Below are 14,329 nucleotides of genomic sequence, written 5' to 3'. Positions count from 1 at the left end.
ACAGCAGGAGTGGGCAACTGGGAGAGGACAGCAACGAGGAACTTTTACCCGGACGGCAAGCAAGAGCACACACAGGGTAAGCGCACGGCAGCTCAGCGCAGCTGACACGCAACAGCACGTACAGCGGTACACTAAAAATTTAATTAAAAAGTTTTAGTGCCTAAAGAAGCAAGTTCTAAAATCGATAAAATTCAAATATGTGATAAACTGTCCCCAGGCAAAAGGATGCCTTGTTTTTAAAATATATTTGTCATATTTAATATTAAGGTCAAGGCCAAGGAATATGGGCTCAGAGAAGCAGGCCTCTGCCTCGAGCTGGACCCAGACCCCACTGCTGAGAGCAGCCCCAACAGCAAAGGCCAGTTAGGTTCAGACAGGAACCTGAGGGTCTGCCAGTCCTCTCTGGGAGTGGGCGCAGCTGGATCGGTTCTGGGAAACTCTGTCATCCCGTCATGTAACACTGTAATCCTGCACAGCACAGGTGCTGGCACAGATTCAAAGTAGGCTGGATGCTGAAGAGGACGGAAGAACAGCATCCCCGGGGCCCCTGGGAAACACTGCAGCCAAGACGGGGAAAGGAGGGTGGGGGGTACTAAGCCAGGCGACAACACGGGGCTGACAGGGAAGCTGGGAAACAGCGATTTTTATGCAGCATATTAGATGGATTCTTCTGGCAATTCAACTTCTGTTGTTTAGCTCAGAATTTTAGCAAGGGTTGATCACCATTCTGCAAAGTCACCCCGCAGCTGGCGCCTGCAGCTGTGGGACACTGGTTCCACGCCCACCCTGCAGGGGATGGAGTATTACACTGAAATGTGCACTTGTTGTTTGTTTCCCTTTTTCCCTCTCCTTTCCATTTCAGTTTGGGCAATTTATACACAAACAGAGATTTAAGTCTTGTGATGCTACCTTACCTAGGAATTTCATTTCAGGATAATAAAGGGGGTGTTACAAAATATTTGCTACAAAAAGGGCTTGGGGAGGTCACCAGATTTAAGAAGCACTGCTGTAAGTGGTCTGGGAACAATGACCTGGGCACCCAGATCTGTTAACAAGCCACCCTTTTAAGGTTCACTAAGAAATCCCCACAACACCTGTGCCATCACTCGGATGATGAGACAGAAGGCTCCAGGCCCCTGCCTGAGAGGAAGAAAGTCTGCAGACAAGGGACGGGATGAGATACCGTCCCTGCAGCGAAAGAGGAAAGGAAGCACACCACAGACCAGAACAGGGCTCAGGGCGGCTGGGGACACCGCCTCGTGTCCGCGGGGCCGTCTCTCTGGCCGAGCGGCACCAGGTGCGCCAGGCAGGAAACCCGCTGACACTCAGGCTTCACAAGGGACCGCCCGGGGGAGGACGAGCTGGGCTCATGGAGACACGCATTCCCGCGCGGAACGTGACCGCCGCATTTCATCGCTGCCAAGTAAACAGTCATTTTGACGTAAACAGCAGGTTTGTGAGGGTTTGGTTTATGAGAACCTTCTTGTGAGACAGATCCGCTTTCAGGTTTATTTTCAAAAACCAGGTTTCTGAGTTTCCGAGGCAGGGTTTCAGGCCCTGGATGCTGGTGAGGTTTGAGACGCCCCCACCCCACCTCCACCCCGGCAGCAAGCCGGAGTCTCCGCAGCCAGCCTGACTCAACGGCACGCTCTCCCAACTCGAACCTCTTGTGTTACCAAACCACAGCAACTTCCATCCTGATTTTTCTTAAAGTGACACATGAAACAGCATCAAGAAGGGAGAAAAAAACCATAGTAGAACAGAACCTTTCTAAAACAAGTACATAATACAGGAGCTGAGAAAAAAAAGCTGAAGGACCAAAAGTACAAAATTAAGATTAAAAAACCCACATTTAACAGCAATCCATTCAACTACCAGCCGCAACAGAGCTGCACAATACGTACATCAACAAAATCTGACCTATTCACCCACCAGCTGAGGCCCCATTTTCTAGAATAAACTACCCACGGTCAAGCTGGATAGCAGCACAGACGGCCACCAGGGGACAGTGGAAAAGGCGGTCACTGTGACCCTCGCTGGAGAGCAGTGACATGGCCCAGAGGGCGCAGGGCTCCCTCAACTTGTGCACCTGGAAACCAGGACCGCTTGCCTTGGCGGGGAGGGAGGGGCCGGGGCTCAGGAGCTGCCCTTGGCAGGGCTTCACCTGCTTTCGGAATCAAACACACTTTCTCAGGAGGCTTCACCTGCTTCAGCATGTCCACCTCCTTCCTTCCTTGGCTCGGGAGCTTCCAGACAGTGACAAAATGGGGTTGCCCATATCAGGTGCGTAAGCAGAAACCTTGCTACAGTGCGGCTTAGCTTACAGAGCTTACGCTGAGGTCCCGAGGTGCCAGAAGGGCTTTACTCGTCCGGCAGCGTCCCTCCCGGAGCCGGCAGCGGCCCACCCGGAGCCGGCAGCGGCCCACCCGGAACAACACTTGGCAAACACTTTGGAGAAGAGCCGCAATGAAGTATCAATGTTCTGCTTTCAAGGCACGTCATGAAATGCTCACAATAGGTTAGACTTACTACTGACCTTTACGACAGGTAAATCGAAGACTTCCCGAGCTTCTCCCACCTCCGGGTTGTCCCCGTCTTCTGAAATTATGTGTGAGGCCAGCGCATTGTACGACACTTCCTTAGCTTTTCCAGCTTTCAGAAGCTGAATAACCTTTAAAAACCCACACAGATTAGAATGGAAAATACTGCATTTCATTCTCATTTTGTACAAATTATTATAAACAACGAAAATTCTAATAAACACATACCATGTTCTCCACATAGCATTAATAACCTTTACCCTGAGTCATATGCAATGACACATTTGCGGACACTGACAGGTGAGTGTGGAGGTGCTGTGAATCAGGTACTAGCCAGTGTCTGTCCTGAGGACAGAAGGACTGACAGACAAGTAGAACACGACACCAGCAGTGCTGAGACTGAGCTAGCACACAGCACTCCCGTGTCTCAAACATGAGGGCTTGGGGACAGATAGTTCTGATAAAAGGAGAAGTTTCTGGAAGAGGAGCTACATGAGCAGAATCCTTATGAATCTAAAGAAGTTAGCCAGGCAAAACCACACACTTTGTGTGTGTAGGGAGCAGGGTTCAACACACAAGACAGGTGAATATGAATTAGACCATCAGTGGTCTTTCACATACACTAAGCAAAACATTTGTACTTTATGCTGAAATAAGGTACAGAGTGTCTTCTGGAGAGACGTGGAAGGGTGTTACACAGGGACGTGGCGTGATCAGCTCTTACAGGAAGACCACTGTCAGTGTGAGAGGAACGCACTGGGCTGGCTGCAGGACAGGAGCCAGAACACCTGCTAAGGAACAACTGCAGTAACCCAGGTGGAAGGGCAGGTAACTGAACTAAAGGATGTCATTAGGGGTGGGAAGATGACATGAACCAGCAAGACTTGGTGACGGAAACGGACGGAGGTGCAAGAGAAGAGAAGCGCTGGGGGGACAGGAGCACCACTCACCAGGGACCAGTACCAGCAGAGGTGGGGGAACAAGGAAGTCTTTTAGTTTAGGGCGCGTCCTTCTCTGCCAGTGTAAGATCTAGCAAGACATCCAGTGCATCTGGGACAAGACCTGGGTCCCCCGAGTGGAGTCATCAGCATATTAGAGAGACGGGGCCAAAGCTTGGAGAGCGAATGAGACCCCGAGCAGGAAGCAGTAAATGAACGGAGGCCACGAGACCGCAGTGGAGACCTGAGGGGCAGGTGGAGGCCAGGCGAGGGTCGGAGGAGCAGGCTGTGCACTCGGAGCAGGGCATGCACGCCACGTCTGGAGGCGGACTAGATGTTCCACACATGTGAACTCTCTGAATCCACACTTAGAAGATTGACAGAATTGAATATTCTGGCTCTAAACTTTTTAGAAAATAGACTGTTTCAGATCAGAGTGGCTCACCAAGGATAGTTTAAATTTTTAAGCCCTTAGATTTGATTCACAGTTGAGTCAATACAGCTCCAGTTCAGCTTGTTCCAGGTTTTAAGTAACATTTGGTTCAAGTTCCCCTTAAGGGCCAAAATCCTAAAATGAAACGGGAGCAGGAAAGCCAGTGGGGAGAAGACCGGTGGACAGCGAAAAAAAGGAAAACCGACACTGGAAAAAGCCACCACCTTGCGGGCGCTCATTTTCAGCACTCTGGGCTCAGCACCGCTTACCTCTAAATTCAAAGCCTCTTTATCTTACAGTTAAAGTAGGCAAAGAATCCACCTTTGGGGTCCTCCAAAAGAGTTTAGGTACAAACATACCCACACACAAGCCTCTAGAAGGCCAGGACCACTCAGCCTTCCACGTTCCCCGTATGCCAACCAAGACTACTCGTCAGCCTAAGAGTCAGTCCCCACTCATCCAGCCCAGGCCTGAGTTCCGTCCATCAGGCCCCACAGGCCTCTCCTCCAGGCGCAGCACTCACTGCTAAGGAAACACCAAGGCCATATAACTGAATCCATAAACTTCCAGAAAAAGAAAATTGTGAACATTCATCTGAATATTTAACTAAGGTTCATTCCCACCATGGAAGAATAACATTCTGACATTCAAACAGATGCAGTACTCAGAAAAGCTTAGGAAAAGCCACAAAATCCTTTAGCACGAGCCCAAATGGCAAGAAATTAAGTGCTTAGTGTGATGGTGTTACCGGGGTATTTCCCACACTTAACTATATAATTCACTCAATTAGGAAAAGCGAGGAATATGAATTCGCCGGTGAACTCAGGCTGCAGACATGCGACCTCGGGAGGCTGCCACCCGAGGGGCGGCTGACTGTCCCCTCTGCAGCCCGGAACTGGGGTCCCTCCCAGCTCCACCTGCTAGAGTTCCCGCGGCCACCCCGTCACCCCGCCCGGCCTGCAACCGCCGCTGCGGGGGCCCAGGCGGCCGGAGCGGGCAGCAGGAAGGGAGTCCCTGGCTGAATCCCGCTCCAGAAAGGAGCAGAGTGGGAAGCGGACGAGGCTGGCGAGGCGGGCGTGGGGGCTCACGGCCACGCGACAGCACGCCGGTCCCCCACCGCGCGGGGACGGCGACAATCGACGCTGGGCAATTGGCGCGGACCCCCACCCATGTGCCCTCCTCCTCTCGGGTCTGGGCATGTAGTCTTCAAGTCCCCTCCCGGCCGTGAGTCCCGCAGTCCCCTCCCCAGGTCCGCTCCCGGGGTCCCGCCGACCCGCAGACAAGGGTCAGCACCCCTCCCCTCTGGGGCCCGCTGCCGGCCTGCTCGGCGCCAGGAGGCCCGGCCTCCGCGCAGCCAGGCCGGCAGGGACCCGGCGACGAGGCCCCGACGTCCGCGGCCGGGCGCGTGCCCGCGGTGGGAGCGGGAGCCGGGGACGCGGACGGGGGGCGGCGAGGTACCTGCGGGTCGATGTCGCCCACCGCGTAGTACTTGACCTCCCTGAACATCTCCTCGGGAACTTTGGGCGCCTGGTCCGACATGGTCGCGGCGGCCCCCGCCCCGCCCGGCCCGCGGGGCCCGCTCCCCAACGGCGCGGCCCGCGCGGCCCCGGCCCGGTCCTGCGAGTCGGGCCCGCTCCCCCGCCCTCCGTGCCCCCGCCCGCGCCGAGCGGCCCAAGCGCGGGAGCCGCGCGCGCCCTGCGGGACGCACCATCCCGCCCGCCGCTGAGGGGGAGGCTGACGAGGGCAGGGCCTCAGCCGGCGCTGCCCAGCGCCTCGCTGCGGCCCGCGGCCCCGGGGACCTGGCCACTGAGCAGTCCGCTCCGGAGACAGGGGCCCGTGGCCGGCGCTGCCCCCGCGGGAAGCTGCCCCGGGGTCGCTGGGAAACCCGCTCCCCCCTTGGTGGAGCCAGAGTGGGCCGGTCCCGGGAAAGAAGGGAACGCGGAGGCCCCTCCCGTCAACACGCGCGGCCGCTCGGGCGGCGCATGCGCGCGGCGGAGGGGGTGGGCCCGCGGGCCGGGCGGCGGCGGCGGCGGCACCGGGACCGGGAGCGCGTCCTGCGCCCCGGGGCCTGGGGTCGGGGCCTCGGGAGCAGGGGAGCGGAGCGTCGCCAGCTACTGCCTGACGGGACCCGAGGTAACTCCTCAGGCCCGGCTGAAGGGCGGGGGCGCTGGGCCGCGTCGCGGACCGGGCCCCACGGGCTGGCCGAGGCGCCCCATGGGCCTCCCCTCGACCTCCGACCCCGCTCCTGCGGGGACCTTGGCCGTCGGAACGAGGCCCGTTGACCTCCCTCTGGGCACCTGTGACGACACCCGGCCGTGACGTGCGGCCGCGCTCTGACGTCATCCGGCGGCGCCGCGGCGCGAGGGGACTCCGCGCTCTGCACGCACCTGCGCGGCTCGCGGGCGCACCTGCGCGGCCCGGGTCCTCAAGGGAGCCGGGCGGCATGAGGAGCGGGCGAACCAAGAGGAACGCGAGTCGGGTCGTTTCCTCCCCACGGGGCTGAAGGCATCGCCTACTGTTGCTGCTAAACACAAAGCCACTTTAAGTAAATATACCGAAACTGGTTAAAAGAAACCTTTCAGAATTACCGTGGCACCCTAATGTAACATTAAGTCACTTCTGAGGCCTTTGTTTTGTCGCTTTCAGTGTTTGATGATCGGTTCTGAAAGTAAAAGTTGTGATTGGTTCATTGATCAGCACTGGCTCTTTGTGATCAGGTGAATACGGCTTTGACTGTACGCTTGCATGTATGTAATAAATGATTTTGTACACGCAGAAAGTGAGCACTCAGTAAGCCTTTTAAATATACTTATGTTTTATCTTACTGATGTTTTCTGGGTTTTGTCTTTTTCATTTGTCTTCTGAACAGTCTGAAACAGCCCTATTCTAAAGCTAACAAATTTCTTTTACAAATAAAAACAATGAGTACTTGCCTAAATGAATATTTTTCCTTTGAATACCCAAGCATATATTTGGTATTGACCCTTGTAACATTTTACCTTCCCTGTTAACAAAAATGTCTGAGTGATAAATTATTTATAAATACCGAACCAAAATTAGCATGCCCTTTATTGACCTGTGTGAGAGAAGAACTTTTTTTTTTAGCTCTTTTCTTCCCTAAACAGGAACTAAACATGTAATTTTATGTTAAAAGTCTTAAAGCATACCTCAACTGGGTATTTTATTTTGTAAGCTAAAAAAGAACTTGTAACATTGAGCAGGGCAGGTTTACCCTACCGTGACTTTGATAGTCAAGAAGGCGGACTGTGGGACTAAGAAATCTAATTAGAATCCCATCAACCTGTGAGAGGTTGTAAACCATCAGCGTATTGGGCAAGGTCAGTGCTGTACACACGTGTGGGCCTAACAGCACCAGCGTCAGGAAGGCCCTGGTCCAGTGGCCCACAAAACCTTCCGTAGAGTGTATCAAACACTGCTACTTTGCCAGTAATGAAAAACATCTTCAGATGAAACCAAATTTCATGCGGCTAAGGGATGTTCTGGAGAAGTATCAGTTCATTTAACAGAAGCTTTGTATTTCTTTAACTTTGCTACATCAATGACATCTAAATACAACCCTTGAGCATTAATATTTTTACACTTCTCCCAACTGAGTTCAAAGCATGCTCATTTTGATGAACTTCAGAGAATAAATAGCCTGTTTAATACTAATTTGATAAATACGGTAATGCATCTCATTTTCTATTTTGCAAAATGAGATAACTCCAGGCTAGGAAAAAAGTGAAATTAGAAAATGGAAAAGGAAAGTTGGAAATACTAACTCAAAGTGTGCCTACTGGTGGGGGACTCGAGGCAGTTAAGTATTTGCAAATGGCTTTTAAAAAAACATCTCTGTGTGGTAGACAGCAGTCTCAGTCTTGTTCTCGTGTTCAGTTCAGCTCATCACATACTTCTTAAAGTTAGGTGTTATCAGTGTTTAGTCTGGGTTTATAGACTACAACATGTAACCTTTTCATGAAAGGGAGTACTTAAGTTAGAGGCATAAGCAAGCCAGAGTTTTACCACAGGAGAACCTGGAAACCAAAAGGCATGTTTCTTCACCGGAGAGATCCTCCTGAGCCACAGGACACAGTTGCCGCCAGTGGTCATCCAGCTACTCAGTGCACAAAAACTAGAAAACATGAGTAAGGGAAAAATTCAGATGACTTCAGATTCACCCAGAGGCAGCACTGCCCGAACCCTCCCAGACACTCCCATACAAATACATTTTTTTCCCTAAAAATAATTATACTCCACACACTCTTCTGCAGCTTAAAAAAACAAAAACAAGAATGTCCTTCCATGTCAGTAGATAATAGATTACATCATTTAATGAATATATAATGCCCCATTTTAAATTGCCTTAATCAACTGTGTTGTTGCACGTTTGTTGTTTCCAATTTAACACAGACAATACTGCGATGAAGCAGTCATCTTAGAATAAGCACACACGTATAATGTATTACACATTATGCTCCAAGGTCAGAAGGTGCCCACACACTGCTCCCCCTTCACTCTGAGCACAGCGGCTGGCACCCAGTCAGCCTGTTAGTCAAGAGGACTTAGATCAGTGGTTCTTAAGTATGGGCAGTTTTGCCCCCAAGGGGGCATCTGGCAATTCCTGGAAACATTCTCCGTTGTCAAGACTACGGAGGGGGTACAACTGACATCTAGCGGTCGAGGCCAGGAAGCTGCTAAACGCCCCACGATGCACAGGACAGCCCCCACAACAGCTACCCTGTGCAAAATGTCCTTTGCACTGCTGTGGAGAAACCTGGCTTAAGATGATGTAACAAACTAGAGCATTCCATTGGCTGGACACACGGGCACTCAGGGCTTCAGTCATCGTGTGGCTCTGCTCCCTGAGAGCTGCTTGCTTCCAACTCTACAGACGGGAGAAAGCCAGTAGAATATCCCGCAGAGGGTCCTATGGCCAGCCTACAAAGAGGTTTACTCCTTGTCCACCCACTTCCATTGGCCAGAACCTGGTCTTCTGACCTCACCCTAAACTGCAAGGGAGGCTGGGCAATGTAGTCTTGCTGTGTATCCAGGAACAGGAAGTGGGATTGATGGCATTTTGCCAACTTCTGCCATTTTTTTTTAGTTTTCAAAACAAGTCTACAAATTAAGATTACAGAATGCAACACAACATAAAACATAAAATTCGTAATTTTTAAAAAACCATGCTCGTACATAGTGACCCAATAGATACATGCTGAATTGGGGGCTGTTGGCTTTCTATGGAAAGGGTGAACAGTGCTCTATTAGAAAGTGATCAGGTGTCTGCTGCAGGCCTCTAATGGACGTGCTGAGTATCCTACGTTCATCTTTCTCCACCCCCAGATCGACGCTCCATCCTCTACCTTGTTCTCAGTCCAGGATGCTGCCCTCACAGGAGTATCTCAATAGGCTCCCGTGTACTCTGGCTCCCAGTTCAGTCAGCTGAGTGAGGAACCCCAGCAGAGAGCTGAGAGGCGAGGGGAGGGCGAAGCGTGGGATTACACTATTTCCAGGTTCCCTGTCAGGTGTCCTTGAGCTGGCAAAGTAACCTGTTCGAGACACCTCTCTCCTTCCAGGTTCTGGTCATCCTTCCTTCCTCTTACCCCTCTGGACCTGGGTTACGTCACCATCCACACATCCTGCCTGCACCTCTGTAATACTCCTTTTATTAATAAGCTTTCTCAGATGATGCTAATTTGAGTGTGCTACCCCAGGTGTGACCCCAATTATATAGTGAACATGAAAACCTGGTAGGGACATTGAGAACTTTTTTCTTTCAAGTAAGATATTATGTTTGTCCTCAAAAAGCTAACAAACACTTGGATACACAAGTGTAACACTAGTGGGACTATTAATAAATGCAGCAGAGATTCAGAGAAGAGCTCCCTGAGTGCCTGGTGCACCCACTGACAGCTGGGGCAACCTTCTTGGATACAGTGGATGCGGAAGGGGTAATTCTTGGAGCGGAGGAAACCACAGATAAGAGGTGTGAGGTCAGAATGTTGGTACTGAATAAAAAGCTGCGCATTCTAGATATTAAGTAATTGGTTATTTGATACAAGAAAAAAAATGGGAACTAATTCAAAATAAATGCCAAGGATATGCAGATCCTGGGGTCCCAGAGCAGGCTGTTGACTCTGAGGTACAGAATAGTCCTGCAGCCGTGGTACAGGAGGAAAATAGTTCACTAGCTCCTTAAGGTTACACACTTTGTGGCAGGCTGGCTATAGGATTGACAGCTGCTTCGCTTAAGGCCTTCGCAGTGTGTAAAGACACAGTCGTCATCGTGAATTGTGCTGACCATTTGATGTCAAGCACCCAGCAGTATTAACATGCCAAGGAATTAGAACACATAGTAATTTAAATCAATGAATTAAGCATTCAAATTTGGGGGGAGAAATTGTGCTCCGTCAGTGGTTTATAAAGCCTTGCCCGGACTGGCTGCACTTGACTTCTGTCACGGTGCGCAGGCAACAGGTAAGGAAGCACGTACGAAGTACGAGCCTCGGAATCTGGGAGACTGTCTACAAACTGTGGCTACTCACCTCCCTGTAGGTAAGACCAAATGTCTGTCAAGGATCCCTTCGGGTCAAAGTGATCTTTGGTGCTGGCTTTGGGGAATCCATATTAACTTACCACCCAGAGCAGACCCCACCAAAGGGCCTTGACCGCAGTGCTCTGTGCCCTTGACAATTGCTAGCAGAGTCCAAAACCTTCTAGCAGGATCCCTGCTTAGATACGTTTAAGTTTAGAAACACCTTTGCCAACGGCACTAAACACCAACTCTAATCTCCATTCTGCTGTTACTCTGCTCTGAGGCTTTTCTTAGAGGCTGGAAATTACACCCAAAGATGACGGTGGCAGGCATCTCTCTAGCAGCCCAGGGAGAGCTGCGCTTCTTTGAAAACGTAGCTTCCCTCTATACCCACTTTGGCGAGAGTTTTTATCATAAATGGGTGTTGATTTTTATCAAATGCTTTTTCTGCATCGACTGAGATGATCATGTGGTTTTTGTCCTTTCTCTTGTTGATGTGATGTGTTACATTGATTGATTTGCGTATGTTGAACCACCCTTGTGTCCCTGGGATGAACCCCACTTGGTCATGATGTATAATCTTTTTTATGTGCTGTTGGATTCTATTTGCTAATATTTTGGTGAGGATTTTGGTGTCTTATGTTCATCAGTGATATTGGCCTATAATTCTTTTTTGTGGTGTCTTTGTCTGGTTTTGGTATCAGGGTGATGGTGGCTTCATAGAATGAGTTTGGGAGTATTCCCTCCTTTTCAATCTTCTGGAAGAGTTTGAGAGGGACCTGTATGAGTTCTTCTTTGTATGTTTGGTAGAAGTCCCTGGTGAAGCCGTCCGGTCCTGGACTTTTATTTGTAGGGAGGTTTTTAATTGCTATTCCTATTTCCTTTCTAGTGATTGGATTGTTCAAGTGGTCATTTTCTTCTTGATTCAGTCTTTCAAAAATCCACAAATGACAAATGCTGGAGAGGCTGTGGAGAAAGGGGAACCCTCCTACACTGCTGGTGGGAATGCAGTTTGGTGCAGACATTATGGAAAACAGTGTGGAGATTCCTCAAAAGACTAGGAATAGACTTACCATATGACCCAGGAATCCCACTCCTGGGCTTGTATCCAGAAGGAACCCTACTTCTGGATGACACCTGCACCCCAATGTTCATAGCAGCACTATTCACAATAGCCAAAACATGGAAACAGCCTAAATGTGCATCAACAGGTGACTGGATAAAGATGATGTGGTATATTTATACAATGGAATACTACTCAGCCATAAAAACTGACAACATAACGCCATTTGCAGCAACGTGGATGTTCCTGGAGAATGTCATTCTAAGTGAAGTAAACCAGAAAGAGAAAGAAAAATACCATATAAGATTGCTCATATGTGGAATCTAAAAACAAAAACAAACAAACAAACAAACAAAAACAAAGCATAAATACAGGACAGAAATAGACTCATAGACAGAATACAGACTTGTGGTTGTCGGGGGGGCGGAGGGTGGGAAGGGATAGACTGGGATTTCAAAATTGTAGAATAGATAAACAAGATTATACAGTATAGCACAGAAATATACACAAAATGTTATGGTAGCTCACAGAGAAAAAAATGTGACGAGTGTGTATATGTCCATGTATGACTGAAAAATTGTGCTGAACACTGGAATTTGATACAACATTGTAAAATGATTATAAATCAATAAAAAAATGTTAAAAAAATAAAAATTAAAAAAAAAGAAAACGTATCTTTAATTTTATCTCAGATTGTTCAACTAATTACCAAAGATCCTAAGCTGGGACGGTTCTGCGCTGTAACGCACCGATAACGATTTTAACCATCTTTTCCAACTCTAGCTGCCTGATCTGTTCCTCCCACTGAGATGTATTTCCATCTCCAAGACACTGTGAGACGATCTCACTTTTTTTAATACGATACACTGAGGATGAGAAAACTGAGGATCAGAGAATTTAAGTGACTTGCTCGGTTGATGACAGTTACTAGCAGGATTTGGGCTAAATTCATCTTTTTGGGCTTCTTCTAATTCATTCTTTAAAAAACTGAACAAGATTTAATTGTATATTAAATAGAAGTAGGAAAAAAGTAAACTCTAAAAATAACATTTGTGGTATGGGAAGTTTAACTACACAGATTGAAAACAGTCCACTGGTTAATATTTTTGTAGCTAATACCTCTTCCTCTTTTGAGCTGGTGGAGGATGAAGAGATGGCTGTTAGGTCTAAGTTCAGAATTTCCCTATTTGAGTGTCTTGTGTCAGTTTTAATTTTCTGATTTAATTAGCTTCCTAATTAGAAGGGGTTAAATTAATTAACCTCATTATTTACTATATATTTAATGATTTCTCCTCTACAGGGAGTTACTTAATTTTCAGTAAATGGAAAGCCATGACAAGGGGGAATATTGCCAAGTTTTACACTTATTGCTTTATGATCAGTGGCCGGAATGGGACAAATTGAAGGGAATTTTAGGTGAGACGTCAGATACACGCAAAGGCTCCTTCCCACTTGTTCTGAAATGTGGTTCAGGTAAAAACGTGGGTGGGAGTCAACAATCTCTACTGAATTAAAACTCAACGGATGTATCTTTTATGTAAGGTTAAAATATCCTAGAATATAGGATTTTATAAGAAATAGCCCTACTGTATGACCTTAGTTATAGACAAAATTACAAAGCATTGAATAATGCTGCATAATTCTAATAAAAGGGAGACTCTCTGAAATTATCACCCGGTATAATGGCATATCAAAATACTCCATTTCCCCTCAGATTTGTCAACGAGCTAAATGGATAACGTCCCGGGAAGTCTCAGAAGAATCATAAGCCTAGTGTCTGTATGGAAATCAAACAGGCCTTGTTCTTTCACGTTTATATAGGTGTAAATATAAATGATTTGTGAATAACTATTTTAATGTAGTGATATACAGGAAATATTAAATAACTACTTTTTAGAGAACAAAAATGAGGCTGTATCTGCAAAATGGCCGGATGCTTCTTTTTGCCACTCCTGAGGTACCTACGTCGTGGATGGGAGCCATCGGTCCCCTGCAGGGAGAGGCAGGGCACAGACGCTCCGTTACCCCCACTTCTCCATCACCGCTTGTCCAGGGCACCACTGCTCCCCAGCAGAAGCTCAGGTCCACTGAGAGCTGCGTGAGGAAGGCTTGGGCGGTGGTACAATTTTAAACACAAACCTAACGTATTTAGTAAAATGAAGTGGTCTGATTGTAGGAAGTCCACTTCAGTTGAACAAATATCGACTGAGCCCTTAGGTGCACTGCAAATAGGCCTGGCCTAGGAAGCAAGGCTTAGCAAGGTGGGCCCGCGGAATGACTGAGCTCCATTCTGGGAGCGGTGCCGACGTGAGTGGGACAGGGTGATGGGACAAAGCAGGGAGACCCCAGGGGGACTGGGGTGGTTAGGGAGGGCCTCTCTGAGGAGGTGAGTCCTAAGAGGGCTCTGAGGGACCACAGGAGAAGGAGAAGGTGGGGGAGGGGAGGGGGACCAGGAGGAGGCAGAGAGGAGGAGGAGACCAAGGCCCACTTGGAGGAGCAGCCTGAGCAGGGAGCTGGGTCTGATGAGCGTGGGGCAGCAGGGCTGGGAAGAGACCCCCGGCCAGAGGAAGGGGAGTGGTGGAGCCGTGGCCAACACTACAGAGAAGCAGGTTGAAGCCTTCAGGGAAGGCGTGTGTGTGCAGAAACAATAACCGCCCATGTTTCTCATACAGTAGAACCCATCTGTTATAAATCCCTGTCCAAACATTTCTGGGCTGAAATTGAGGCAGTAGAAGCTGGTCTTTTGTTTGGTCCCATTTGGCAAATGTCTGCCCCTGTTCAGCTTAGAGCAGGCAGAGCGGCACCACTAGCCCCCAATAC

The 14,329-nt window shown here is 49.1% G+C and overlaps 1 protein-coding gene across 3 annotated transcripts in view; it reads right to left on the bottom strand.

Annotated features, from left to right (window-relative positions):
* The window catches only part of PAXIP1 (PAX interacting protein 1), a 45,838-nt gene extending 40,272 nt beyond the window's left edge, over window positions 1-5,566 (bottom strand). The window contains exons 1-2 of one of the 3 annotated variants that reach the window (XR_004321186.1): window positions 5,370-5,565; window positions 2,537-2,671 (exon numbers count right to left, since the gene is read on the bottom strand). Coding sequence is in view for 2 of the 3 variants with exons in the window: in XM_032483040.1 (XP_032338931.1) it covers window positions 2,537-2,671; window positions 5,370-5,450 (216 nt within the window). In the remaining variant the exon portion in view is untranslated. Of the gene's footprint in view, window positions 1-2,536; window positions 2,672-5,369 lie in introns of all 3 variants that reach the window. The other 2 variants (XM_032483040.1, XM_032483039.1) reach the window with 2 other exon arrangements.
* Between the last annotated feature and the right edge of the window lie 8,763 nt (window positions 5,567-14,329).

Source organism: Camelus ferus, chromosome 7 (assembly GCF_009834535.1).
Source record: "Camelus ferus isolate YT-003-E chromosome 7, BCGSAC_Cfer_1.0, whole genome shotgun sequence".
NCBI classification, from domain to species: domain Eukaryota; kingdom Metazoa; phylum Chordata; class Mammalia; order Artiodactyla; family Camelidae; genus Camelus; species Camelus ferus.
Note: the sequence above shows the minus strand (reverse complement) of the source record. Positions and strands in the feature narration are given on the sequence as shown.